Genomic DNA, 27775 nt, shown 5'->3' with positions numbered 1-27775 from the left:
TGATCACTGCCCTGGCCCTCCTGGCCTGTATCAGCAATAGTGTGGCCAGCAGGGCCAGGGCAGTGATTGTCCCCCTGTAGTGGGCACTGGTGAGGCAGCACCTCGAATCGTGTGTTCAGTTCTAGGTCATTGAGGTGCTGGAGCAGGTCCAGAGAAGGGGGCAACAGAGCTGGTGCAGGGCCTGGAGCACAAGTGTGGTGAGGAATGGCTGAGGGACCTGGGAGGGGTTAGTCTGGAGAAGAGAAGGCTTAGGGGAGACCTTATCACTCTCTACAACTACCTGCAAGTGCCTGTAGTGAGATGGGGTCCATCTCTTTTCCCAAGCGATAAGTGATAGGACAAAAGGAAACGGCCTCAAGTTGTGCCAGGGAGGGTTTAGACTAGAGATTAGGAACAACTACCTCACCGAAAGGGTGACCAAGTATTGGAACAGGCTGCCCAGGGCAGTGCTGGAGTCACCATCCCAGTAGGTATTTAAAAGACGTGTAGATGTGACACTCAGGAGCATGGTTTAGTGGTGGCCTTGGCAGTGCAGGGTTAACTGTCAGACTTGATGATCTTAAAGGTCTTTTCCCCCTAAAAGGATTCTATGCTTTGCGGCTCTTGCCCTGTGTGAACTGACCAAAGCTAATGCATCAAGTCTGTGGCAGAGCAGAGAACCAACTCCATCTCTGGGTCCCACCAAGCAGCCTCTTCTGATTTCGCTTTAATATCCCTCCTCAGAAATAAAAACATGGGGGATTCCAGTCTACTCTTTATGGGTGCAGAACTCCACAGCAATTTGTTCTTGCTTTCATGGAGACCCACAATAAAACTGCAGCACAATCAACATTGATTTTCTGAGCATCTGACCTGTGTAACTTCTTTCACACAAATCCATGCTAGCAAAGTGAGCCTGCTCTGCTGTTAGGTTCCCCACCTCCTGCCTTGTTTTTAAAAGTCAGTAGAAAGGAAACCCAGATTTAAACTGGAACATTCAACAGAACCTACCAGCTGCCAAGCACACCAGTGGTCTTGTCTCAACAAGTCAGAGTTGAGATTTGTTTTGAAATGATGAATAACGTAAATATTGCGAGAGCAATTCTCAGTAAGAATAGCAAAACACCCAGACTGGATTGAAGGGAACATGAGGCAGAATTCATCTCTCTTCTAGAAGTGAACTAGAAATTTTTTATTTAACCTGGAGGGTAGCTTCACCCTTGCAGCAATGACCTGACCAGCAAACCAGTTGTAATGTCTGAATCAAGACTGGATTCTTTTTCTAAAAGCAATGCCATAGTGTGAGCAGATGTTTCAGACCTGTTTGGAGATAGCTGTGGGGGTTGTTGGCCTGTCGTCCAGGTGTTCACAGTGGTCTTCCATTGCCTTTGAGTATCATGGTGAGATCTTGGCTCATGTCCTGTCAGCTCCTGCCTATTCGAAACAAAGTAAGAATTATTTTTATTTTTTTTTCTCCCCAAAATGGAGCCAGAACTTAGCACGTGTCATGTGTTCCTGTGGTGGGTCACAGGTAAAACAAAGCTCATGCTCACTGTGATTATGTGATAAAAAAAATGTGGACAGTGACAAGTAATCCTTATTTGCTATACAGAAAGTTAATTACACATAGCATGTAAGCATACATGTCATTCCAGATTCCTGTCTTGTATTTTTCATAGCCTTGGGTATGGAGAGATTGCACCATAGGCATACTGTGGCTGGATTCCAAACCAAAGGGATTTTCTTCCCTCCCTTAGTTGAATCGCACAGTATATGAGTCTAGGAAAGGAAGGGTGTCAAGAAATCCACACAGAAGAAGCAAAGATATATCTAGAGTTTGTTTTGTTTGTACAGGTACAACTCAACCATACATCACTGCTTTGAAAGGAAGACAAAAAACTCGGCAAATATGGTGAATGGTTTAGCAAATAACACAGAAATGGATGATAACAGCAACTGCGATGCCACAGTGGTATTACTAAAGAAAGGTAACTGTTCCAGTAAGTTACCCTGCTTGCTTGCATCATTCTCAATGTTTACACGTTTGTCTGCTAGTCACAGGGTGTGGACTGCTGCTGTCTTATCAGCCATGGCATAGGCAGGGTCCTTTTTTAATGCCCCTGCCAGATGGCCATGGCTCCTGTGCCTGGGGGTACAGTGTGGTCACCCCAGCCAGCACATCCTGGAGGCAGCTCAGGCCTCTTCTGGGTAATTCCTGGCACTGGACAAGTGCCTGGCTGAAAGGGCTCCTCCAGCTTCATGCATGACTTGCCCAGGAGCTTCTTATTTAGATCCTTATAGCCATGCCATTGCGAGTCTTCCTGTGGGCGCTGTTATTCTGCACTGAAGATGCCCATTTACGCCTAGCGCCTCCAGTTAATTTAATTCCATTCCAAGGCAACATAAACTGAGCAGGGAAAAAGACACTTCTTATACTGGTGTACACCTTCCCTCCAGTGAAGGGAGGGTGGGAACTGTGTTGCTCGAGGTAGTGTGCTCTTACTGCACATGCTGTCTTGAATGTTCACAACTTTTCCATGATCTTTAATGTGGATTTCACTTTGGCTGAAATGTGCTCCCATTTGCCTTCAGTCACAATTGCATGTAAAAATGATGTATGTGTTGTATTTCTTCAGCTTGAAAAAAACAGCATCCCCCACTCCATACTTGTCAGCAGTAGCTCAGTGTGTGCATTTGCAAGAATGTGCTAAACTGTGTTTACAAAGGATAATTATTTTATATGTGCATCAGTCAACAAGTATGTGCAGTAACTGCTTGGGACTTACACGTTCCTATCCTCAGGAATTACATCACCCCACCCAGACACTGCTTTAACCTGAGAAGGAGCTGTGGCTTGTCTAAAGCAGTTCTGGTCTCTGGCTGCAGATGGGCTGCCCTTTTTGTTTTGCTGGACTAAAAAAAAAAAATCCCTAAACAAATATAGGCCTCTCTTTGACATCAAACTCTTCTAGTCTGCCAGAGGCCAGCTGTCATGTTACTGCCCTGTTGCTGAGGAAAGGCTTTTGTGAGTGCTATGCGCTCTGATTTGGGGAAGCTGCTTTTATGGGAACAACTGTCTGTAGCCTGGGGCTCTCAGTAGCAAAACTGTACTGGCAAGATGACTTCATGCTGTACCAGTAAAGCTAGGCTGGTGAAACTCAGTAAGCATGAACTCAGGCCTTAGTCATCCAGGTTTACCAGCTGGCCTCAGGGTTATGCACAAACGAGGCAGTTCTGACTGGGATTTGGTGTGAATCTTCCCAGGATGTCGCTCTGTGTGACGCTGCTCAGCTGCTAGTGATTTTCTGCTTTGGACATTTGCAGTTGCTCAAACTGGCTGAGGAAGGAAGACAAAAGAATTGCTTAATTTTCCTGCAGATTGTTCCTGTATTTTCTTGGCAGTGGGCCACTGGAGGCCTGGCCAGGCACATGGCACCGCTGCGCTCGTAGGTGGTACCTGGGGTCACAGCAGTACCCACTGCAGCAGGTTGCCTCAGGCGTTCACACGCTACCATTTTTCTGAGGCCTTTTCTGAAAAGAGGACCAAAAAGGATCAGACAGTGAAATTTCTGTGTTTGGGGCCATGCAGAAAATTCCAGCATGGAAAAAGTCACAAGGAAAAGCTGTCTGGCTGGTTTGATTTTTTTGAATATGTGCGACTGCATTTACCTATCCCAACCCATGAACCTTCTCTGTCAGGAAAAAAAGTGACACTAAGGCCTAGGAGATACTCTTCTGTAAGAGGAACAGTGATGGTAATAAATAGTAACACCATGAAACAGTCACCAGTGTTCAGCACCAATTTTCATAAACCAAAGCAGAGATGAGTCAGGAAAGGCCTCTGGTTTCCCTGCTGCCAAGTCCCAGTCCTGGCCCAGAGTTCACAGTCTGAGGTAGCATCTGTGCACGGACGAGATGGACGCTGGCACTGTGTCCCAGCTGGAGCTCAGTCCCGGTAGCGTGCCCTGTCTCCTTGTTCCTTTGCTCCTGCGCTATGGGTCACACCCCAAGGACTGCCACATGCACTTGCTGCCGGGTTTGATGGCACTTCCCAGCCATGAGCTGCGAGCCCAGGATGCAGGAACCTGCTTTTCATTTGCATTAGTACCCCACAGTGACACGGGCTATTTCCTCACCCCTGTGTACAGTTTAATGGTGGGTGGGGCCAGTGTCCTCACACAAGTGCAGATTGTAACAATGGAATCAATGCAGCTTTTCTGCAGCACCATTTCTACCTTGGTGGAGTAGCTGCTGTGGAAGCGGCAATCTGCCTAACGCAGGCCTGTGATGGGCTGTGCAGAGCAGATTTAGTTCTCTGCAATGAGCATGAGTGGAGATACCATGTTGGTCATTTGACAGGGGAGGCATGTTTTGGGTGGTGGTAGCTAAAGGAGTGGTTCTTACAAAGGACCTGTGGAACCCAGGTTCCTGGGTATGCCAGATTTATTCTTCTGAGAGCCACACAGGGCAGAGAGGGAGACTGCTAGAAGACCACCTTAATTTCTCTTTGTTCCTTGGCTGCAGGAAACTTCCACCGTAAAGCGTCAGTGATCATGGTGGATGAGCTGCTGTCTGCCTACCCACACCAGCTTTCGTTTTCTGAGGCTGGGCTCCGGATCATGATAACCAGCCACTTCCCTCCCAAAACACGTCTCTCCATGGCCAGCCGCATGTTGATCAATGAGGTATGTCTTTTCTCTCCCCCCTTCTCCTTCTGAATTTGCCTTTTCCTGTAGCAGTGTTTAGGTCAAAATGGAACTCTGATGTTTATTCTGGGTCCTTGCTAGAATTTTCCCAGTTTTTATCCTTCTGACACTAATCATTTGCATTATTTACTACATCATTCCTTGCTCTCTGTCCACATGGAGATTTTAACAGAGAACGTTTCAAGGCATTTCATGGTTATGTTACCTGTGGCTGTTGCTCACAGGAGGTATACCCTGCATTGATCTGGCATTAATACCACTTGCACTTATTTAATAATATGGTACTCCACTGAGTCTGCGCTTAGTCTGCCCCTGGTCTTGGAGTACTCCTGAAGTCAATTCTACAGCCACTGTCCCTTCTCCTATAAAAGTTGTATAGGTGAGATTTATCTGGTCATCTGCAAGCAACCAGTGCTTTAAATGTAAAAAAAAAATCTGGTTTTCAGCAAGAGTTTGTGCCTGTGTTTACAGAGACAAAGGCTGATCAACAGCAGGACTTACACCAATGGTGAGTCAGAGGTAGCAATCAAAATACCTGTCAAGCATGTTGTCGAGAATGGAACAGGTCCCAGCAACTCTGCTGAGCGGGGCGTGAATGGCACACGGCGGGATGAAGACATGGCTGAGGCTGGGAACGAGACTGAGAACGAGAATGAGGATAACGAGAACAATGAAAACGATGAGGAAGAGGAAGAAGATGACGATGATGATGACCATGAAGGGCCATATACACCTTTTGACCTACCCAGTAAGAAGCTTCCGGGTTTGTGTTGTTCCAGAAAGCAAAACTTGATTTGGGTTTGCCAGAAAGCATCATGGATGTGTGTTGAGGCAGAATTCTCTCAGAGAGCTCCCATCAGCCTGCACCTCACACTGTAATTCCTGGTCACAGGTAAAAGATGGGAGGAAGTGAGGAGCAGCAGAAACTTCTCAGGATGCAGACTGCTGGGCTTGGACACACCTCTGCTGCGTTGGCCTGGCACTGCTGCTGCAGTCAGAGGGGAGAGGCAATTTCCACGGGTTGGTTCCTGCCCCCAAAACCTGGGTCAGCTGAGGATGGTGGGGCTGCTGGCAAGGTGCTTGAATGCAGGTCAGATGCATCTGCATTTGGGCCATCGCTGGGAAATGAGGAGTGATCTTACCTCAGTGGTAAGGTGCAGTGCTAATGGAGCCAGAGCAGTGGTGGTGCTGGTATGGAGCAGAGACAGAAGAAGGTCCTGGGCGCCTCTGCTTCCTGCTGTTAAATAAGCTTGCCCAATGTCTTCTCACTCTTTCTGGAGGGCTTAGAAAGTCAGAACAGCTTCGTGACTTGTGAATAACCACGTGTGCTTCAGGTTGCTGAGCACTGCACCAGCAGGATGGACATCTCCTTTTGCCAAGTCCCTCTTACCCCGTCAGTGATTATAATGTATCCCTGCCCTACCTTGGACTCACAGTTGCCAGAGCTGGCAAGATCTGCTGTGTTGCAGAATACTGTAGGGACTGGTCCTGCCCTTTACAGGTGAGATAGTTTTTGGGAACTACTGTTCAGATCTCCTCACTCAAACAGCATAGCTGTAGTTTGAGTAAGGAAAAAAACTGAGACTTGAAGACAGTGGACACTGGATTCATAGTATGGGAAATTTCGGTTGTCATGGGCCTCTGGAAATCTCCTCCCTGCTCAGAGGAGGTTGCCCAAGGCTGTGTCCAGTTGAGTTTTGATTATCTGTAAGGGTGGAGATCCAGAGTCTTTTCAGATACCTGTTCAGGGTTTGACCACACTCATGAAAGGAAAAAAGAATGCACAATTTACAGTAACATCTATTCTGAATTTCCCTTACTGCAATTGGCAATTTCCTTGTGCATTTCTGTGAAGGGCCTGGCTCCATCTTAGGTGGTTGAAGATGGGTCAGTTCTCTTTCTAGAACTTATTTTTATGTGGTACCTGTAAGAACTTGACCCAGGGATGGTAGTAGATGTGCTCTGACCCATTGCTGTGAGAGAGGCACTTCACACTCCTTCCTTGTGCCTCTCTCTGTCCTCTCATCTCTGCCATCACACCATGATCTTCTGAACAAGCAATGTCCTGTCATGTTCTGTTTGGATGGCAGTTAGGTTGAGGTGTCCCCGGCATCTTGCTTGTTAATGTTGACAACATAATAACATTCTGGACTAAAACAGACTGGTATTGTGATTGTTTCCCTTTTTATGTTTTACAGCTGGCAAGATAGAAATTTTGAAGTGGCTCTTCACATGGCCATTGAGTTTTGTCCTGTACTTCACAGTGCCCAACTGCAACAAACCCCACTTGGAAAAATGGTTCATGGTTACCTTTGCTTCTTCTACACTCTGGATTGCAGCTTTCTCATACATGATGGTGTGGATGGTATGTACCAACTACAGCAGAAACCACAGCCTGGGAGAGGCAACAGAAGGTGGTTTTGTCAGCTTAGAGAAATGTGTAGAAAGTTCTACATACCTGATTTTTTAGATAAGAAACCTTAAGTCTGCTTCAGCTTCTATTAGACCACTCCACTCTCAGCGAATAAAATTAGGGGCCAGTAGCCATAACCTTTGAACTTTATTCAGGGCTGGAATTTCACACAGATTCTTTAACATGGTCAAATATTACACTTGCACCAGTTTAACACCTCCTTATTGTACAGGGCAGTGTAAAGAGGCCCTGATGCAACTAAGAATCTGGCGTCAATAGCTCTTTGTTTTCTTGGAGCAAGCAAGCTTGAGAGACAGAGTTGTGAATGGTAACACTGAACTCAAACAAAACAAGTGTTTTGAACAAAAGCATCGCATTCAGCCAAATTCTTGCACAACTGCTCTAGTCAACAGGAACTGAATTCTACTTCACTATCCTTAAGGTGGAAGGGGATAAATAAAAATGAACACAAGGAAATCCAAGCATAGTTGACCTGTTCACAGCGGAGTTCATGCACTGGCTGGGTCACTGAGCCTGTTAGCTTGCTTATTGCTGCAGGCCTTGTTACATGATTGTCCTGGGTTCAGCTACAGCAGTCATTTTTTCTCCTTCTTAGTAGCTGGTGCAGTGCTGTGTTTTTGACTTTCAGCCTGGGAACAACACTGATAACACCGATGGTTTCAGTTGTTGCTAAGTAATGTTTACTCTGACCAAGGACTTTCTCAGTCTCATGCTTTGCCAGGGAGGAGGGGAAGCCGGGAGGAAGCAGAGACAGGACACCTGACCCAAACTGGCCAAAGGGCTATTCCATACCACAGCACGTCATGTCCAGTATAGAAACTGGGGGGAGTCACCCAGGAGGCCCAGATCGCTGCTTGGGTCAGGCTGGGTATCGGTCGGCGGGTGGTGAGCAGTTGTGTCCTCTCCCCTTGTTATTCCTCTTATCATTATTATTGGTAGCAGTAGTGGTTTGTATTATACCTTAGTTACTGGAGAGCTGTTATCTCAACCCGTGGGAGTTACGTTCCTCTGATTCTCCTCCTCATCCCTCTGGGAGCGGGGGGGAGCGGGGTGAGGAAGGAAAAGGGGGGGAGTGGGCGAGCGGCTGCGTGGTTCCAAGTTGCTGGCTGGGCTTGAACCACGACAGTGATACATGTAGGTGAAAAGTGTAACTTGTCCTCATTAGGATTACAGTAATACTGCACCATGGATTATGTTTCTTTTAGAGCAGTCTCTACTCTTAAGCAGAATTGGACAACGATGGGGCATTGGCACCAGGAGAGTCCAGCATGGAAAGCCTGGTTTTGTGTTGCTTCACTTGTGATGGAGTGCTGCTGCACTTGCACGATTCATGGTCTGTCTCTGCATGGAATTCAAAAAGCATAGAGATGCCTCACTAAAGCCCTGGCCACTGCTTTCCTGCTGGGAAGGTGAAGGCAGTGAAGATTTTTTCACTGCCTTCAAAGTTCAATCTTGTCCTAAATGCAAAAATAAATGCCAGTTTTTTCCCTGCAAACTAATCAAAGCAGTTTTAGAAAAGGTGTTTCTGGTTTGTTTCCAATAATCCATGTTACCCTGACAAGGAAATAGAAAGTTACTGGTTTTCTTCTGCTCTTCATCTGCAAGGATGAGGTGTTTTTAAAGAAAAAAGCTATCCCAGCTTTCCATAGCTGAAATACCAGAGCCCACAGTGTCACTGTGCTGCTTCTAACATATGGTTCACATTTCTTGGAGCGTGCTGTGGAGAGCTGAGAAGAGCAATTAAATGTGGCTAATAGAAAATGGGCATCCAAATTTAAAAATATTAATCATTTTGAAAAGCAGCCATTTATCATAGACTGCGTAGCAAAGGAAAGAGGAAATTAAATGTATGTCCTCTCTCCCACTAGGAATTTGGCCAGCCTGGTCTCTGATTTCAGTTCTTGTAAACAGCTTCAGTGTATTTCCTCTCCTTAGGTGACAATCATTGGCTACACACTGGGAATTCCAGATGTGATCATGGGCATCACTTTCTTGGCAGCTGGAACCAGTGTGCCAGACTGCATGGCAAGCCTTATCGTAGCAAGGCAAGGTAGGTTCATCACAGAGATGTCATACTGCTATGGAAGTGTTTCCTTGTGTCCTCTTCCTCTTTAGGCAGCACAGATGTGTCCTGAATGTGATAACATACAGAACCCTTTCCTTGACGCTGAAATTTAAAACAAGAACAAATAAGGAAATGGTTAGTTATCATAGAACAGTTTGGGTTGGAAAGGACCTTAAGATCATCTAGTTCCAACCCCCCTGCCATGAGCAGGGACACCACACACTAAACTGTGTCGCCCAAGGCTCTGTCCAACCTGGCCTTGAACACCACCAGGGTTGGAGCATTCACAACTTCCTTGGGCAACCCATTCCAGTGCCTCACCACCCTCACTGTGAAGAACTTCTTCCTTAGATCTAAATCTAAACTTCCCCTGTTTAAGTTTAAAGCCATTACCCCTTGTCCTACCACAAGAGTCCCTAACGAAGAGTCCCTCCCCAGCATCCTTATAGGCCCCCTTCAGATACTGGAAGGCTGCTCTGAGTTCTCCACACAGTCTTCTCTTCTCCAGGCTGAACAGCCCCAACTTTCTCAGCCTGTCTTCATAAGTTGTTGAAAAGCAGCTAACAGGTTCTTAATGACGGCATGGAACAAGTTCTAGTAGTATTGTCAACTTCAGGCCTTCCCTAAAAGTCACAATGTGTTTCTTCATTTAAATACTGTCCATACAGAATTGTTTAGAACTGCGTGGAGACCTCATAGCATAGGGTTGATGAGAAACTTAATATGAGCCGGCTTCAGTGTTCGCTTCAGCCCAGAAACCAACCATATCCTGGGCTGCATCAAAAGCAGTGTGACCAGCAGGTTGAAGGAGGTGATCCTGCCCCTCTACTCTGCTCTGTGAGACCTCACTTGCAGCACTGTGTGCAGTTCTGGTGTCCTCAACATGAAAAGGACATGGAGCTGTTGGAGCAAGTCCAGAGGAGGCCACGAGGATGATCAGGGGCTGGAGCAGCTCCTATATGAAGACAGGCTGAGAATGTTGGGGCTCTTCAGCCTGGAAAGAGAAGCTGCATGGAGAACTCAGAGCAGCTTCCAGTATCTGAAGGGGGCCTATAAGGATGCTGGGGAGGGACTCTTCGCTAGGGACTGTAGTGATAGAACAAAGGGTAATGGCTTCAAACTTAAACAGGGGAAGTTTAGGTTAGATCTAAGGAAGAAGTTCTTTACAGTGAGGGTGGTGAGGCACTGGAATGGGTTGGCCAAGGAAGTTGTGAATGCTCCAACCCTGGAGGTGTTCAAGGCCATGTTGGACAGAGCCTTTGGCGACATGGTCTAGTGCAACGTGTCCCTGCCCATGGCAAGGGGATTGGAACTAAATGATCTTAAGGTCCTTTCCAACCCAAACTGTTCTATGATAACTATTCTATGATTCTATGGCATAAGGGTCATTCAAGGTCACTTTCCAGCTTTTCTCCGTGGTCATAAGGACTGGAAGATAACACTGTTTTTAAGGAAAGCTTCTCCCATCCCTGTGACTCCAGCACCAGATGTTTTAAGAGAAATAGAAAGTAGTCAGTTCTGCTGTGGGGAACAAAACCAGTGGCTCTTCCTTGAAACAACCAGCTACATAATAGACTACCCGAAGACCTAATCTGCTCAGTCCAGTGTAGAGACTCGTGTCCCATGGTTACAATAAAGCATCAGGAGCGCACTGAGCATGGCACCAGAGTGCTGGCAGGTCGCAGCTGGCACAGCCAGTGGCCAGGGTCCCCACGGCAGCAGAGGATTAGCTGAAGGACATTCTCAGATGATCTTGAAGACTGATCCAACCCCTTCAACCCCATTGGACTTGTATGATGGGGAGGGCAAAGGGGAAAGGGAAGGGGTGGGGGGTGAGGTTTGATCTCCCTTGACTCTTTGCCTTAATCTGTGGAAATTGTCTCAATTAGCTCAGGTGAATGTATTTCTTTTTAAAAGCTGAAACACTTTTCTGGGGCCTGTCTGACTGAACGTGGTTTCCATTCCTGCAGGTATGGGTGATATGGCTGTGTCCAACTCCATTGGAAGCAATGTGTTTGATATTTTAATTGGCCTAGGCCTCCCATGGGCTTTGCAGACCCTAGTGGTGAATTATGGATCATACGTAAGTCCTACATTTGTTCACATGATTCTTTCTTTCATATTTATTTACTTATCTATAAACCAGATCTATTCAGGGGGGAAAAGGTCAAAAATTCTGTGTATTGGATTTGAAGAAACAAATAGTTTTGCTCTTTTATGATTTGGGACAAGTAGCAATTAATTGTCAGTCGACATTCCGCATCCTTTGGAGGACAAAGTACTTCCATTTCCGCCTTAAATAAGCTAACTTGCTAAAGTATACTACATTTTCATTCAATTGAACATATTCCAAATAAGGAGAATGATCATGTTTCTAATAAGCCAGAGGGGATAAACACAGAGGTGGAAAGGTCAGAGCAGACCTGTAGGGTGTTGGGTAAGGAAAATTCTAGCATTACTAAACTGGAAGGTGAAGGAAGCTGTTAAATAGCTGGATTCAGATCATGATAAACATCAGGAAACACTGCAGAGCTTTCCTGTTTGAGAAAAACTACCCAACACCACTGAAACCGTCCTTACTTCCCAGATGATAAGAGTTCCACCGCAAAAGTTGCTAGCTCCCTTCAGAGGAGGAAGAGCAGGAGATGCCATGAAGTCCTGGAGGGAAGTCACTGTTGCTGTTAGCTGGACACCACTCAGACAGCCATGTAGGACAGAGGAAAAATACGATTACAATCACTAGGTCAATGCAAAGTTAGAAGACTGGAGAATGACAGAATTGTTGAGGTTGGCAAGTACCTCCAGGGATCGTGTAGTCCCCAAACCTCTGCTCAAAGCAGGGTCAGCTAAAGCAGGATGCTTAGGACCATGTTCAGCTGGGTCTTGAATACTTCCGAGGATGGAAGCTACATAACTGATATGATCCCCTGAATCTTCTTCAGGCTGAGCACTCCCAGCTCATTCAGCCTCTCTTTGTATGTCAGATGCTGCAGTCACTTAAATCATCCTTGTGGGCCTTCACTGGACTCGCTCCAGGAAGTCCATATCTTCCTTCTATTGAGGAGCCCAGAACTGGACCAAGCACTCATGATGTGTCTCACCAGTACTGAGCAGAGAAGAATCACTTCTCTACCTGCTGGAAACGCTTCTCCTACGTGCAGCCCAGGATGCTGTTGGTGATCCATGCCACAAGGGTGCATTGCAGACTTCAGCTTGGTGTACCACCATGATTAACAGGTCTTTCTCTGCCAAGCTGCTTTCCAGCTGGTCAGCCCCAGCATGCACTGATATGTGGGGTTATTACTTCCAGGGAGTTTCCTGGCTGTGCGTTTTTCTAGCAAGTCCAAGTCTCTCTGGACATCAGCACAACCTGCTGGTACAACCAGACTGTAATTTGGGGTGTGCATTCTCCAAAAACCCACACCACCTAAGAAAGTTTGTGTTTCTTTCTTATTAGTTGGTGGAGACATTGCTGTTATCTTGTTGATCACATCTGTGGGAATCTGATGGTGTCCGTCTTGATACTTTATTCTCCAAAACTGGACCTCCTGTGCCGGTCCCTTGACCTTTACTCTGTTCTATGGCAAAAACGGCCTTCAGAAGGATTTGGGTTATTTTCTTCCCTTTCTGGAAAACTTTGCCCTGCACGATGTCATCAATGTATTGCAGGTGTTCTGGAGCCTGCCCCTGTTCCAGTGCAGTCTGGACCAACCCATGGCAGATGGCAGGGCTGTGTTTCCACCCCTGGGGCAGTCGGTTCCAAGTGTATTGGACACCCCTCCAAGTAAAAGCGAACTGTGGCCTGCACTCTGCTGCCAAAGGGATGCAGAAAAATGCATTGGCAATATCAGTTGCGGCATCCCACCTGGCTGCCTTTGACTCCAGTTCATACTGAAGTTCTAGCATGTCTGGTACAGCAGCACTCAATGGTGGTGTGACTTCATTCAGGCCACGATAGTCTGTGCTCTCCATTAGAGTTTCACACAGACCATATGAGTGAGCGGGTCCTGCTGATCACCCCTTGGCTCTCCAGTCTATGGATCAGTTTATGGATGGGAATCAGGGAGTCTCTGTTGGTGCAGTGTTGCTGCCAGTGCACTGCTGTGGTCATGATTGGCACTTGCTGTTCTTTGACCTTCAGCAACCCCACTACAGAAGGATCCTCTGAGAGACCAGGCAAGCTGGACAGCTGCTTAATTTCCTCTGTCTCCAAGGCAGCTCTACCAAAAGCCCACCAGTAGCCTTTTGGGTTTTTGAAGTACCCTCTCCTGAGATAGTCTATGCCAAGAACGCATGGAGCCTCTGGGCCAGTCACAATGGGGAGCTTCTCCCAGTCCTTCCCAGTTAGGCTGATTTCAGCTTCCAGTGCAGGCAGCTGTTGGGATCCTCCTGTCACTCCAGAAATACAAGTGGGTTCTGCCCTTCGATGGCATCAGGGTGCACTGTGCACCAGTGTCTAATAGAGCCTTTTACTCCTGTGGAACTGACGTGCAAGCCCATCTGATCCACACAGTCCAGTAAACCTGGTTGTTCCTCTCCTCCACGTGGCTGGAGGCAGGGCCCCTCTGATGGTGATCATAAGATTCTGCATTTACTTCTTGTGCAAAGGGATTAGAATTGCTTTTCATAGGAGTCAGAGTAAAATCGGTTCCTTCACTCCATCTGGAAAACTGCCAACCAGTGACTGGAGCAGCAACATGCTAGAAATGGAGAAGAGGATCTGCTCCCTTTCCCCTTGTTGGCCCTGGGCTGTGGTGTACACATGCGTGTGGCAGCATGGTGTGCTGTCATTGTGCCCATTCTGAATTTTGTCAGCCACATGTGGTAAAGTGGCTTCACACATTAACCAGCCAAGCAGCTGCTCCCAACCAGAAGGAGATTTATGGGGTTTCATTCTGAACGTGAAGAGCAGCCTCACTGCTAATGGCGCTTTCAGCTGCTATAGCACCCTTTGTAGGATGAGCTTGTGTTTGAGCCTTCCTCAACTCCCTGTAGGCAGGTAGGTGTTTCAGAGCCCATTTTACAGATGGTGTGTTTTGATTTGAACTAAGCAGAGACACAGCCTGCAAGCTTGTGGCTGGTTGCAAGACATCAATATATTGAAAGTGAGGTCCCTGTTACTGCATAGTTCTCTCATACGCCTGGCAGCAATCACAGGAAGCCCCATGCTGAATCAGGACATGTTGAAACAAGTTTAGTCTGTGAGGTAGTGCCTGAAGGGAAAAGTACAGCTTGTGATCTAGTAGATAAGACAGGAAAAGAGCAAGAAAGGACGTGTCAAAGAGAAACTAACGGAGTTGCTGGAGGTCACACAGTAGGTAAGTGGCAGAACTGGAAATGAATGGTGAATCCCAAGACATGTTCTGGTGCTGTGTTGCTAATCATAATCATTTTGATTAAGTGCCTCTCCCACTTCTGACTGCCCCTTTCCCAGGCCCGTTGTTGATGGATGTTTCAGCTTATTTAGTTTACTCCAAGAAAGGAAGGGAAAACCACCTTTTGCTTCTTGGCCTGCACCTTGGTAGCATCTGTCAGCTGTTCTAGAGAAGGAAGTTCCCCTTCTTCTGTTTTTCTACTCTAAATGAAACGTTTTCCTGTAGGATGTAGGTACCCTGCAAGTGGAGGCTGCAGGGCAGTCACAGCCCCAGCCTGAACATGATGTGATGGCAGGAAGCTGGCACACCAGGCAATGCTTTGCAAAAGCCCTGTATACTCCAAGGCGCTGGTCTCCAATACCCTTCACCCTGCCTCCATGTGTTATCTGTTACCACAAGCCAGTGTCTCAGTGTGATCATCAGGGGGCAATACTGGATTTTCATTCTCTTCCTTCCAGTGCTGTCAGTCCTAACCAAAATGGAGAATGCGCCATCTCATGTTTCTCCAGGAAAATGTTAGTGTTGGTGCAAAGAAGAAAAGGGCCTCCTCTGCCCTCAGCCTTTGCCTTCAACTCAGTTGTCAGTCCTGTAGTTCTTGGTGTGGGACGGGCCATTGACACTTTTCCCATTGAAAGGCAGATCCAGTCAATATCAAGCAGCTTCCAGATCAGATCCCTTCTGTTTCTACAATGTCTAGTCTCTAACCCAACTATATGTTTATTATTCTAATAGTCCATGTTATTTCTGGACACCCAGTGTCAGTGTAACTCTGCCTTTCTCTGTGCTTCCCACTGGAGCTTCCATCTTCACTACTCGGAGGTTACTTGGACACCCTCCTGCTGCAGCTCTGACCTTCTGTTATCAACCACAGCTAATGTAGCATGCCAGCAGGACTTTCGGAGAAAAAGCAGCATCCCTCTGGACTTAGAGAGACGTTTGAAAGAGTTAGCTTTCTCATCTCTTCCAGCTCTGAGTCCTGAACACATTGCTGTCTGTCTAATGCTGCAAGCATCCTTCCCCAGTGCCCTAGCAAATCCAGAGTGGAAAGACATTTGCTCTGTGGCTTCCATTCAGTTGCTTCCCTCTGGAATCATTTATTTTTGGATGAGAAGCTGTAAACCAGACATCAGCCAGGAGTATTTTAAAGAACAGGAATTTTAGCCTAAGGATAAAGGGCCAGGTTCATTTGTTCACGTCAGCATTTGGGAGCATAATCATATGTCTGTCCATCACTCCTGCCTGGTAACTTCAGCCAGTTGCAGCAAAATTTGACAGTAAGGTAGAAGTATTAGAGACATTACATTCCTTTCATGCAAACAGGCAGCTGGAAGGAGAAGGAGTAACCCCAGTGTGAGCCTTGTTAGACATCAGAGAATCCAGAGGGAAGCAGATGCTTGAGAAACACATACTGAGACAGCAGGCATCACTGCTTTGCTACTCCCTGACCAGTTTGCTGTTCATGTTTTAATTCCAAGGCAGTATGATGAATCTTATGACATTAGGACAAAGCTTGCCTTCACAGCCAACATCCGTGTCTCTGTTCCCTGCCCATTCTGTACCTTAAATCCTCTGAAGAAGGAGGGAGGATAGGTTCAACGGATCTGCCACTCGTATGGGCAAACATTAAGGTTGAGGATAGTAACAGGGTGGTGACTGAGTGTCTGCAGGGGTCTCTGCTTTCCACAGCATCACCCTTCACTTCTGTGGATGTTATTCCTCCTCCTGCTCTGGGGAGCCACTCTTTTCCAGCTGTCACATTAACATCTGCAACCTGATGTGCTGATATCACTCCAGCAACAGTATGCAGCTTGTCAGCTATTAATGGATTCGTTTATTGGCTGATCCCCAAAGACTATGGATGAGCATAGCAGCAGGTGCATGCTGAAGCTAGAAACTAGTCCCTCCAACTTCCTGGAATAGTTGCATGTATTGAGTGCATTTGCTCCCTGGTTTCATGGTGCAGAGACTGGGATGGTTATACTGTAGTCAATAGAGGGGAAGTGTCTACAGCAAAAGTGCTCTGGGCCTTCCTAACAATGAGAGAGTGCTCTCTAACCATAACCCTTGCATTTATTGCTTAATACTTCAAGTGTCCATGTGCAGCACTCCATGTTGCATGTTCCAGGGCATGTACCCTCTGCAATGTGAATTGTGTGATACAGAGCAAACAAAGTAAGTTTTCTTAAGAGTCTCAAAAAAGGTCCAAGAGGGAAACCTGCAGGAATGAAGCACATATCTGAAGCTCCAGGTGTTGAGACCACTGTCTCATGGCAAGGTCTGGGGAATGCAGGATTTACACTGAATTTCCACTGCAAGGTAGAGACGCTGCAGGAGAAAGGTCCCCAAACAGACAGAGGAGCTGCAGCTTTTTCAGCCGAGGTACTGGAAACATAGCAGAGCCCTTCTGATATTTCTGAATGAAGTAATTTCACTCGTATTTGGACCCTGGAGCAAACCCAGTTTTGGTTTTGGCGATAGCTGCTTGTTTTCCCTTCAGCAATGGCTAGAAAAGAACTGACGAATGGAATCACTTTTACTTTGTTTCCACTGGTTTTCCTCTGTTATTCAACTTCAGCCTCAGTCCGGTAGTGCCTGCAGGAGCTGCATGGGAATAGCTGGAGCTGGTGGCAGCTTTGCATTTGCTGCACAAGAAGCAGGGAGATGCCTCAATTCAAATTCAGTCAGAGCAGACTTTGAACTTGTAAACCTTTCATGTGTGACCAGTCAAAACACAGTGTTCTTCTGGCTTGCTTCAGCTGCTAGATACAAGCCAAACCTCAAAGGGGAGTTTGGGAATGTTGATTTTTCCTCCTTGCGGTATGAGAGAGCTCTTGGTCTGCAGACAGATTTCTCCTGGGAAAGAAGCATTTCCTAGTCTTAAACAGAGAAAGAGCTTTTCCTTCTGTCATTAAGAAAATTCCAGTTGAGGCCCTTTTTCTGCTCTTTGCTGAAGACTGAAATTATCTCCTCCCTTACTGGGAGTTTTGAATGTTTTGCTGTCTCTTTTTCCCTGGACATGCACATTGTCACATACCCTGAGAAAACCAATTCCCTTGCCTCTTGCAGGAAGTGCCACTTGTCTCACGGGAAGGCTGCTTCACTGATTTCTACTGTACTCTGGCAGATCAAGGATATATTTTTCTTAAGCTTTTGTGCCAAAATTTCAAAACCTTCTGAGCTCACAGTCACAATAAGAAATAGAGCAGGCTACAGTGATAATCAGAAAAGTGAGAATAGTTTGTCAGTTAAAACTATTTCCAGAGCTATAGACTTATGGGCAATCTGTGAAACAAGCAGCAGGTAGTCCAAAATCAAATGCAGAAGCAGAAAGGATCCTTCAGGTTAGTTAGTCCAAGAAACCTTTATAGTGAGAGGCATCTGGGCAACAGGCTTAAACAAGAATTATATCTACAATGAGAGAGATTTCTTACTGGCATAAGCCAGCTTGCTGCAGGCCTCTCTTAAATAACCTAGAGCCCCTGGGCATGGTGGCCGAACGTATGCCATTCTCCACATGTGCAAAAGTCGAGTGGGGTCAGACTCACTGCAAGTGCCAGAAAAGCAATGCATGAGACACAGCTGGACTCACTGCACACACCATCCAGAGCTGTTCCATGCATAAGCAGCAAGCCAAGTTAATTGGAGTATTTGTGTGCACATAGAGTAACTCGCAGCATGTATGCTGCAAGTCCAGTACATCTGGAATTACACCCCACACCCATCTATGGAGTCTATCTCCCAGCCATTCCAGGGCAAATCTGCTTTGGGGACACACTTACATCAACGCTCTTTTTCTGTTGCAGCTGTCTTTCTGTTGGTTTTCGTTTGCTTCTCACTGGTTTATAGTCCTTCTCACCCATGGTCTTGGTCCCCTTCTGTACCTTTTCTGCCTGCTGCATGGCACAGCAGGGTGCTGCCATGCATGTGTCACCTCCTGAGCCACGGTGGAAACGTCTGGAATTCTGCACAGCTTTTATAGTACTTTTAGCTCACCCAAAGCTCACCTTTTTTTACCCAAAGAGTTGCACTTTTTCTTCCAGAAAGTCCAGCTATGATACATACCCAGTTAAGCCAAATGAGCTCTCTGACAAGGTGCATTCCACAAGTAACATTTGCTCACCGAGGGAAACCACCCTTTGCTATGTACAGGGAGAGGTTTTAATCCTGCTGTCCCATGGCAGAGTAAGGTATTAGGCAATGACCCTAATGAATGTCCCAGTTGTTTGCGGAGCAAAAAGCACTGGAAAGTGAAAACTGCATTAGAAAACATCTTCCCTCACCCCAGAAATCCTTTCTTTCGATGGGAAGAGTCAAGTTTCATAAAGGAAAGTTCTTGTTATTGTGGTTAATTACTAGTTAATTGCTTTACTCAACAGTAGGAGCTGGGCTAGATCCTAGGCCAGACACATTGCTAGTTAAGCCTGAGTTGTGAACTGCTAACCTGCGGTGAAATTCCAGTGTTTTAATGCAGTACCACTGCAAGGGAATATCAGTGCTCAGGCTGCTGAAAGGGGGGTTGGCACATTCGCTTTGCCCATGTGGGATCAGTGTTATAAATAATTAGCATATGCTTTCTAGTTTTGAATAATCCTTAATAGCAACTTTTGTTCCCCTGAATGACCTCCGAAGAGGAACCTTGCAGATAGTCCAAAGCAGGCAGCCCCAAACACCTCTCTTTGGAAGCACTGTCCTCAGCAAATTAGACACAGAGGCCTTTGGAATAGTTGTCTTTCCAAATGCTGGTTTTATGGAGGCTAATGATGTAACCGAGAAGCAGCATCTGCACTTCAGGTTGAATTCAGGCATTTTCCATGCTACAATAATTCCAGCTGCTTCATTTGCTTCCTTTTCCTGTAGATTCCTTTCCGATTGATGTATTTGATGCTGACAGTTTTTACAGATATCGGCACTAGTGAAACAGAGTTCCTGACCAAAATCCATACAGGAATTTTTTGTAAAATAGTATCTGTCTTTCCTACCAGCTGCTACTCGTACCGGGTAGCAGAGAAGGTGCCTTTCAATTTGTATTTTAGTTACACAAAGTTAGGTTGGGGGCTTTTTTGCATTTTAGGATAACTAAAATAGAAATCTAGCCTCACACTAGACCATGTTGCCCAAGGCTCAGTCCAGGCTGGCCTTGAACACTGCCAGGGATGGGGCATTCTTTAGACAAGCTGTTCCAGGGCCTCACCACCCTCACAGTAAAGAACTTTTTCCTTATATCTAACCTGAACTTCCCCTGGTTTAGCTTGTCATGGTTCCTTAGTGTAACAGGAAATACACTGAGGGGTATCAAAGAAAAAAGGCTTCTGGGTCAGAACCTGACTTGTCTCTCATCCCAAAAGCAGCTCTTATTTCAGCAAAACTTTGAGGTTTGCTCAGGACTGAGAACAGATGGTGCAGTGGCCTTAGAGACATCTTCTGCAAAAATACATTCCCTCCTGTCCACGACTTGCAACCTGCAGTTCACATTGTCAGTGGGATCATTATGTTTTTTGTCTTCAGTTATGCAGACAGTCCCAAAATTGGCCTTCAAACTCTGAAGCAGCCCAAATCTTTCATTTCTTTGGACAATCTAGTGAGAATATTGTACTTTACATTAATGCCCGTCAGAATATAACGGTCCTGCTGTACATACATGCACTTACAGCTTACAGTTACTGTCTTAAAGAAATCCTGTAATACCTCTAAGAACAAATGATCGTCATGGCTGGAGCCTTTTTTATGATGGCAAAAATTAGTAAAGAAGGAAAATCTGCCATTTGTGTAAGCCAATATTTTAACATACATGAAGATAACAGCAAATCTCAGGGGGCAACAGAGCTCTGCATATTGGTGGGAGGATTGTGAGTACAGATGCTATAACAGTTCCAGGGTGTAGCAGTAGCTGTGCAAGACCTATTCATGCTTGTTATGGTTTATTGGAAGTACAGCAATACATCGTCATGCTGAATCTTGAGCATGTACAGCAGAGGAGAAATCCTTCCAGGGTTGTCTTTTTGCAGCATGCTTGACCTTGTCCCCAACATGAATTTGCACAGAGGATCCTGGGTATATGGAGTTCATTGCAGGCTCAGGTTTGCAAAATGTCAAAACCAACAGCTCTTTCCTTGGCTGTGGAAATCAGACTCTCCCCTCAGTTGTCCTTGGGGAGTGAAGCTCCATCATTACTCTGGATTTGGGAACATTTGGGTGAGAAGTTTTTCCTGATTCTGTGATATAAGTGCCTCAGCACTTTTGCAGTCATGTGGTACTGCTTGTCACTGATTGAGCAGTAACCACTTCTTGTGCAAATGGGCTTCTTTATAGTCTAACTGGAAGGATGCAGCACTGAAAAGTGGTCAGTGATACACATTCTGTGTTGATAGTTGAGAAAATACTATGGTAGCACAGAAGTTTAGTTTGAATTGTTTATTCAACTAAAACAGATTAAAATCCAAGAGATAAATCCAGCTATTAAAAAAAATGTGTTGTTTCAGGTGAACAAGCTTTCATTCTGGGAACCATTTTTTTTCTCTGCAGATCGTTTGCAGGAATGGACTAATGCTTTTGCTTTTCCTGGTAGACAAATGTAGAGCAAGCTGAGCAATTAAGAATTGGATACCAGTCCATTTAAGGAAGATCACCACATTTAGTTCTGCTGTTTGACCTCTGCAGCAGTCGTGTGACTGAAAATATACCTGCACTGCAGAGAACCAAAGTCTACTGGACAAACAATAGCAATGTCCTTTTCTAAAGCATCCTTGAAAAATACTTGTACGTAATTTCTTGCTAAGATTGATCTCTGCCAGGAAAGTTAAGTAGTCATTTTACTCTAAATAGCAATCAATTTTGGTGACTGTCAGTTGAAACTCAGCTTCACGTAGGGTTTCATTGCACAGAAGGTACAGGGAGGAATACTATAGGCAGTGTTACCTTATGGTGGTCTTAAGATAATAATTGATACTAAGTGATCTAAAGATTTACAGTTCAATCACTCATGGTAGCCACACTGCAGCTTCCAGCTGCCCTCATGCTTCCCTGGAGAAGATGATCTTCCCTAGGAGAAAGTATCCCTCACACAGTAGCCTCTGCAGAAATGCCTGGAGAGGCTCCATCTGAGTGCTGTCTTGATGGTACTGCAGGTGATACTGCTTGAGAAGATAGTATAAAAATACCCAAAGGGGCATTGGTTTAGCTCCTCAAGAGAAGAATGGGAAACTGAGGAAAAGCACAATCCTAGCTGAGGAACAGGATTGGAGAGGTGCTTTACTCCCTGTAGTCTTCCTATGTAGTTCTAGGTTTACGTTGCATAAAATAATGGATTTAAATATATTTAGGGCTTCAAGGTGCAGGTGAGCGCCTTTGATTAGACTCTAAAGCCTCTAAAAGTAGGAGTTAAATAGCTCCATGGCTTTGAATGTGTATTTTGGTTCTCTGCTGGCACAGTGGCTGCAGTTGCGGCTCTGCCATGGAGATGGCTCCATCGGAGCCTGGCTACCTTAGTGATGGTATTTCTGTGCAGCCCTGCAGGCAATAAAATGACTCTTTGCCCTATTTGCCGCAGTGCTAAATTATGCTCAGCCTCTGCTGATGTGCCATGCTGCACTGATAGTGATGATCTGCAGCAGCTGAGGTGCAGGCACTGAGATTACTGACTTGTTTCCTTCGCTGAGATGAGTAAGAGTAGGGAAGAAATCACGTGTTTGTGTGTGTCCTTGTTTATTTTCCCCACTATGAAGAAGTAATGGATGACTGAATGCAAAATTTCCTTTCCATTGTTTATTCTTGCCGGACTCCTATATGAGTTAAGTGCCAAAAAGAAAATCCGTGATATAACAGTATAAGGAATGACAAAGCCTGTGTGAGGTGTAACAGTTCAAGATGCTGTCAGCTCCTAAGAATGCTTCTCTATCAGTACTCTTTCTTTGGCAATAGGGAGCATGCAAAATAAATAATGTGTGATGTAATGGGCCTGAACTGGTGCTTACAGCTTGCAAGCCATTGTTCAGCAACTCAGCAGTTTCGGATTACTGAATTACCAGCAGAGAGAAATACTGTTGCTTCAAATTGTGACATGGTTTTATAAACTTCCTTCTTTTACAGATTCGGTTAAACAGCAGAGGACTTATCTATTCTGTCGGTCTCCTGCTGGCATCTGTTTTTGTCACAGTATGTATATAGTCTTTCGTTCTTCGTTTCCAAAGAGTGATTTTTATAGACAGTTTCTTCACCTGTTCCTTTCTCACCTCCAGCTATAATAGTGGTTGCAAGGTCTGTTGTTAAGGAATAGGAATGATCACTCCTATTGTAAACTTCCCAAGACCTTGAGCTGGCACTTTGCAGAAGCTGTCTCTGTCACAGGATTCCTCTCATATTTGTGTATTTTTCATGGGAGGAGCCCAAGAGATCCACTAGTTATTTCTCATGCTAGACTTGGACCAGATCCCTTGATGTATGACAAGATCCATTCTCCTGTTGGACAGGTAGACAGAATGCTGTACAGTTTGCTTTGGCTCTCCATAAGAACCTTCTGAACTGCAACACCAACCAGAACAAATAGTGCCTGGGCATGACAATGTTTCTGTTGAAATCCATGCCTCATGTTCCCTGTCCTGCCCATGTCCAGCATAGCAGATTAGAAATGACAGCAGATTAGAAATGACAGAAGAATTTCTGTGATATCTTCCAAATCTTGAGACCAGCTGCTATAGGGAATCCTCCTGGGCATTGCACACCAACACAATTCCCATGTGCACAAGACTTTAATCTTCCAAGAGGTGTGTGTGAGAGCAAACTAAGCAAAGTTGTGCACAGCCTTAGACTCTGTGGCTCCAGATGGAGATGCAGAGAGTCACATAAAGCAGTTTGAGTGAGGAAAAGGGAATCTGGCCTTTGAAAACATTTCTGAATTACATGGGATTGTTCTTGTCAAAATGAAATTTATTGCAGAAACTTAAGGCCCTTGGGCCAGGGCTCAAGGTGATCTAAGTCAGTGGGGCTTCAATGACTGTAAGGAGGCTGCTCTGATTTACTTCACCTGTGGTCTTCAGCTCACTTGTTGCAGTACTTGCACTGTGCTTGCTTCCAGGTGACCATGATCAATAGGGGGACAGTCATCTTTGTGTTCATGTGTTTGAGAAGGGGGTTTACCTCTCTGTTCAAAATGTTCCTGCTGTGGTGGCTTACTCTGTGTTTATTGTAGGTTTTTGGCGTCCACACGAACAAATGGAAACTGGATAAGAAGCTAGGGTGTGTGTGCCTTTCCCTTTATGGCATCTTCCTGTGTTTCTCCATCATGACAGAATTCAATGTTTTCACTTTTGTGAACTTGCCCATGTGCAGAGATCACTAATGTAGGTGGCAGACTGTCGGGAGGAACTTCCTTCTTACCTGTGCAATACAAACCACGGCTGGCATCTCCTGAACGTGGTGCACCTCCAAGTCGTGATGTATATCCTGCTCACTGTTCATAGGACCTGTGGCCCCATCTAGGTCTGCCCTCTCCCTGACTCCCTGCAACCTGGATAAATCCTGCATCGATGTGAAGATTATTTTTTTCAACCTTCATGTAATTTCCTAGCTCAGTTTTTGAACAGTGTGACTGGGATGAACTGGCTGCTAACTGGCATCAAGCCAGGCAAAACTGGTCTGCTACAATTCTTTCTTCTTTTTAAGTTATTTGATGGAAGACTAATCTAATTTATGACTTAAGACTATTGCTATAATGCAGAAGAAGTACATCCTACAGGGGCTGATTTTCAAGGAGAATTGTGGGATTTTTTTTTTTTGTGTCTGTTTTATTCCTCTTTTTTTAGCTGTGTTCTGGGGTTTGGGGGGGGGGGGTGTTTGTTTGGTTTTGCTTTTTAGTTGCTGGAGATCAACATCTTCTCTTTCATCTTCTCCTCCTGTGTGCTGGGTCTCCTGTAACAATCCAAAGGTCACAGGGCAGTGTAATATGGGAATACAATTCAAGGTACTCAGCATATGAATGGATTTACTGCATTTTAAAAGAAGATTGTCAAAGCAACAGACAATGACTTTGGACCATAAATAATGAGTCTTGTACAGGTGTAATGAGGAAGGCAAAGTAAACATGGATTCGGAGGGTAAACACTGCTACCATTTTATTACTAACATTGGAGTTTTATTACTAGGGTGTTCATGGTATTTCCAAGCAATAGTTTGATTGCCAGCCCTGGAGGGCTACCAATGAAGTGTCCTGGTTTTAGTGGTCTGCACATGGAAGTGGAAGGTCGGAACTTTCTCTGCTTCATCAGATTTCTTGTTTTGGGGGGATTCAATAGTTCATGTCTTACTCATTCTGAGAAGGACATAAGTACATGTCGGAACTTTTCTAAATGAGTTACAGACACTGGTTTCTTTAAAAGGAAAGAGGCATATTTTGCACAGATATAGTTACTGAAGTCATAATTTGCCATTCTTTAAAGAATACACTGGACCTGGCCAGATATTTGTCTTCTTAAGCAGTTGAACTTACCCGGTAACAGATCAAGTGGATTCATCGCCCCTCTCTTGGGAGGGCGGAAGACACAGAGAGACATGGCACTTTCTAAAATGTGGAATATCTTCAATGCAGACTTGCTCACAGATCTTAAGTTATTGTGAAAGTTTAGCTATTCATTGTTCCAATATCCCTGCTAGATTTTGTATAATTCTGTATTAATATGCAGGCAGATTCCACCCCATGAGAAACACCATCACAGCTTCATTTATATGTATTGATACTGTGGATTCTTGCCAGTGCTGGCTCTTGTATTTACTTTAAGCACTGATCACTTCTGATTCATTTGATATGTTTTTTCTTCTTGTATATGTTCTACTATGAAATGTATTAAGATACTACCAGCTAGGTGAATGTTTTTGTCTATGGTACAAACAATGGCAAATATTGGTAGTAAAGGTACAGCAAACCCTATGTAAAAAAAAAAAAAGGAGGAAAAAAAAGCCCTATGCAACAACTCACACCAACCCCTAACCTACAGCAGGGAAAAAACCTCCAACTAAAAAAAAACAAAGAGAGCCCCATTCACAGACAGAAAGCCAAGTTTTATTTCATTTGCACTTTTGGAAGTGACTTTTTCAGTTTGATTTTGTTTGGGCAAAGTGCTGTAAATGGAAATATTTATCCCCTGTAGTTTCTATTCAGCTCAGCACCTGATGTTGGTTCTTTGGCACACTAAGCACATGGAGGTTCTGGCCCTTGTTGCACTGCACGTGTTGAGGAAGTCTCATAGGAAAAGCTGTGTGCTGCTGGCTTTTGTGGACAAAGTGTGCTCACGATCCCTGGCAGGGAGCCGGACAGGTCCAGGGACAGCCAGTGGAGAGTCAGTGACATGCCTGCGTCACCTTTTTTCTTTCTGGAAAACAGTTGTGTTGTTAATTGTTGAGCTATGCAGCCTGTGGTTCAAGCAGCCTTGTCATCACTATGCTTGCTGAAAGTTCTCTCGCATTAGGAAGCCCGCTGTACTTTTTCTGTTGTTGTTTTTTATTGTTGCTGTTGTTTGTTGGTTTGTTTTTCTTGGTCAATGAGATTAATAATAACCACTAAAATGCCTGAAATACTTCCTTAAATCAAACAATGTTAGCAACGATGTGGCACACATCCCTAAAGGCCACCCCCTCCACACACTGCTATACTCTTGTAGCAAGATGCAGTTGCTCCTAAGCAGAGTATTTCCTTGCTGACAGGGACAGATTTGGGGAAGAAAAAAAAAAAGAGAGAAGTTTCACATCAGGGCCTATTATTACTTCTATTTTGAATATTTATACTGCTGCTCCAATGGAGCCAGTTGGATCTATTTCTACGAAATAGCCATTACCTATCCCATGGCACAAAAACTGCATGATTATTTTTTAGGAACTTTTCCTATTGGTGTGCATTAAATACTGTAGTGTATCGTAGCTTTGCATTGTGTGTAAAACCTGAAATACCTTGTTTTGACACTTGCGTGTTGTGCAAGAATATTCTGCAAGTTGTTTCTAAGCAGAAGCTAAAGGTACATTGAACTGCCATTACTGTGCCATATATGAATTGATGAGCACTTCCTATATTGACAGTTTTAGTGAGATGTGCTTACAATTTACAGCCAAATCTCAGACCTGGTTTGGAAGAGGATAGACCAAGTGAACGTGTGCATTCTTGGTTTTGTCTCCGAAGGAGAGAGCCTCTCAGATTTGTTAGCATTATCAAAGCCTGTGGAAACATCCGCAAAGCAAAATCTCTTGAGCAATTTTTAGCATCCTTCCTGTGTGACATCTCCAAAACTCCCATAGACAGTTATATTCAACTGTGGTGCATATTAAAAGCTTTGCTTCAGAGAGGATGGAGTCTAAGGGGTTCTCTCCTCCCAGGTCAGATCCTGGTCCCTTCAGGCTGTGCACAGGGGGCAGCCAACACCTGCCTTCCGTTTCCCGCGAGCAGCTCTGCAGCGCCCATTGCTACCCAGTGCATGGTCACTGTTGCGGCACAGGAGCCCGGGGGAGGCTGCCCTCTGCCCCGCACAGAGCCCTGGAGCCGTGGGGCAGGATGGGCTCTGCTGGGGCTGGTGGAAGGGGCAGCTGAGGCACAGCAGGGCTGTGGGGAGGCTCAGGGTTTGGGGGCCAGGGGAAGCCATGTTGGGTTGTGTTCTTTGAATGTGATGGGATTCCTGTGCGTCATCATCATTCTGAGAGCAAGGGTCACCTTCACATCTGAGGCACTCTGGTCTCTGGGCCAGTTGACTCCTTTTGTTTCCATTCCCAGCTGTTTCAGACAATTCTTAATGACTATTTCAAGGAAAGATTAAAGAGCCTTTTCCTCAGTGGAGAGCACTACACTGCAGCTCTGACTTTGACTTGATTTATAGATGTGAGCCTTTGCTAGTTTCAAGTCTGCTCGAGGTGTGGATGGCCACCCTTTGACAGGGGTTCAAAGGCAGAATGGGAGGCTACGATATGGTGAGAACTGAAGCATGCTGGAAAAGCTGCTTATGTCCTACCAATGGTGAATTTTCTACTTGCTTTTTTTTTTCTGATTTTTCTCTTTTTTTTTTTTATTTTTATTTTTTGTTTTTTGATGTACTGCACTTTTTGGTAGATGGTTTCTGCAATAAGAACACCAACCTGAAACATGTGCATGGGAGGAACCTTCATTAGTATCATTTGGGCTTTTTGCCTGTGATGCTACTTGCTTGCTTTGTTTTCTGCTTTCTGTCCTCAGCTGTGTCATTGAAAT

General features: G+C 45.2%; 1 protein-coding gene across 1 annotated transcript in view; it reads left to right on the top strand.

Annotated features, from left to right (window-relative positions):
* SLC24A3 (solute carrier family 24 (sodium/potassium/calcium exchanger), member 3) overlaps positions 1–23893 on the top strand; it is a gene marked incomplete at its 5' end in the record, with an annotated part of 30245 nt that extends 6352 nt beyond the window's left edge. Inside the window, 8 exons of the mRNA XM_010020462.1 lie at positions 1834–1967; positions 4504–4664; positions 5157–5433; positions 6884–7050; positions 9055–9169; positions 11155–11267; positions 22645–22710; positions 23744–23893. Of these exons, the coding sequence (XP_010018764.1) occupies positions 1834–1967; positions 4504–4664; positions 5157–5433; positions 6884–7050; positions 9055–9169; positions 11155–11267; positions 22645–22710; positions 23744–23893 (1183 nt within the window). The remainder of the gene's footprint in view (positions 1–1833; positions 1968–4503; positions 4665–5156; positions 5434–6883; positions 7051–9054; positions 9170–11154; positions 11268–22644; positions 22711–23743) is intronic.
* Between the last annotated feature and the right edge of the window lie 3882 nt (positions 23894–27775).

This window comes from Nestor notabilis, unplaced genomic scaffold (assembly GCF_000696875.1).
Source record: "Nestor notabilis isolate BGI_N333 unplaced genomic scaffold, ASM69687v1 scaffold9688, whole genome shotgun sequence".
Classification (NCBI taxonomy): Eukaryota; Metazoa; Chordata; class Aves; order Psittaciformes; family Psittacidae; genus Nestor; species Nestor notabilis.
Note: the sequence above shows the minus strand (reverse complement) of the source record. Positions and strands in the feature narration are given on the sequence as shown.